The sequence below is a fragment of the Mandrillus leucophaeus genome, unplaced genomic scaffold (assembly GCF_000951045.1).
Source record: "Mandrillus leucophaeus isolate KB7577 unplaced genomic scaffold, Mleu.le_1.0 Scaffold1094, whole genome shotgun sequence".
Classification (NCBI taxonomy): domain Eukaryota; kingdom Metazoa; phylum Chordata; class Mammalia; order Primates; family Cercopithecidae; genus Mandrillus; species Mandrillus leucophaeus.
Genome location: NW_012099143.1, coordinates 504,031 through 504,435, shown reverse-complemented (window position 1 = coordinate 504,435; position 405 = coordinate 504,031). Strand labels below are relative to the sequence as shown.

Here is a 405-nt window from a genome sequence, read left to right as displayed (position 1 = left end):
TTGGAAGATCACAAGAAAGATGGTAAGCGAATCCCAGTCGCAAGTCAATTTAAATAACATTCCTGGGGAAATCCAATCACTTAAAACGGAGACACCTACGCGAGCGAGAGCCCCCGCCCGTCTGGCGGGCCTAAGCGCGAAGGCTGAATTAATCAAGATCAAGGGGCTCCCGGGCTGAGAGCAGAGCGTTAACCCTTCTAGTCCCAGAGAGCGACAAGGCGGGGGAGGAAAAACGCGGACGGCCGGGGCCAAGATGCCCACGGCAGCCCCGCGCGGGCTGCCTCTGCCATTTAGGGAGGCTCCGGACCCCTTGCACCCGGCTCGGGCGGTTGGGCGCGCGAGGTTAAGATCAGAAGCTCGGGCAGCTGCTTGGGCCGCGAGTAGCAGCCGCCTCCCGCAGCCTAG

General features: G+C 61.2%; 1 protein-coding gene across 1 annotated transcript in view; it reads left to right on the top strand.

Moving 5' to 3' along the window:
- Positions 1-253: 253 nt before the first annotated feature.
- LOC105546210 overlaps positions 254-405 on the top strand; it is a 5,845-nt gene continuing 5,693 nt past the window's right edge. The window contains exon 1 of the mRNA XM_011989338.1: positions 254-380. Coding sequence (XP_011844728.1) covers positions 254-380 — 127 coding nt within the window. The remainder of the gene's footprint in view (positions 381-405) is intronic.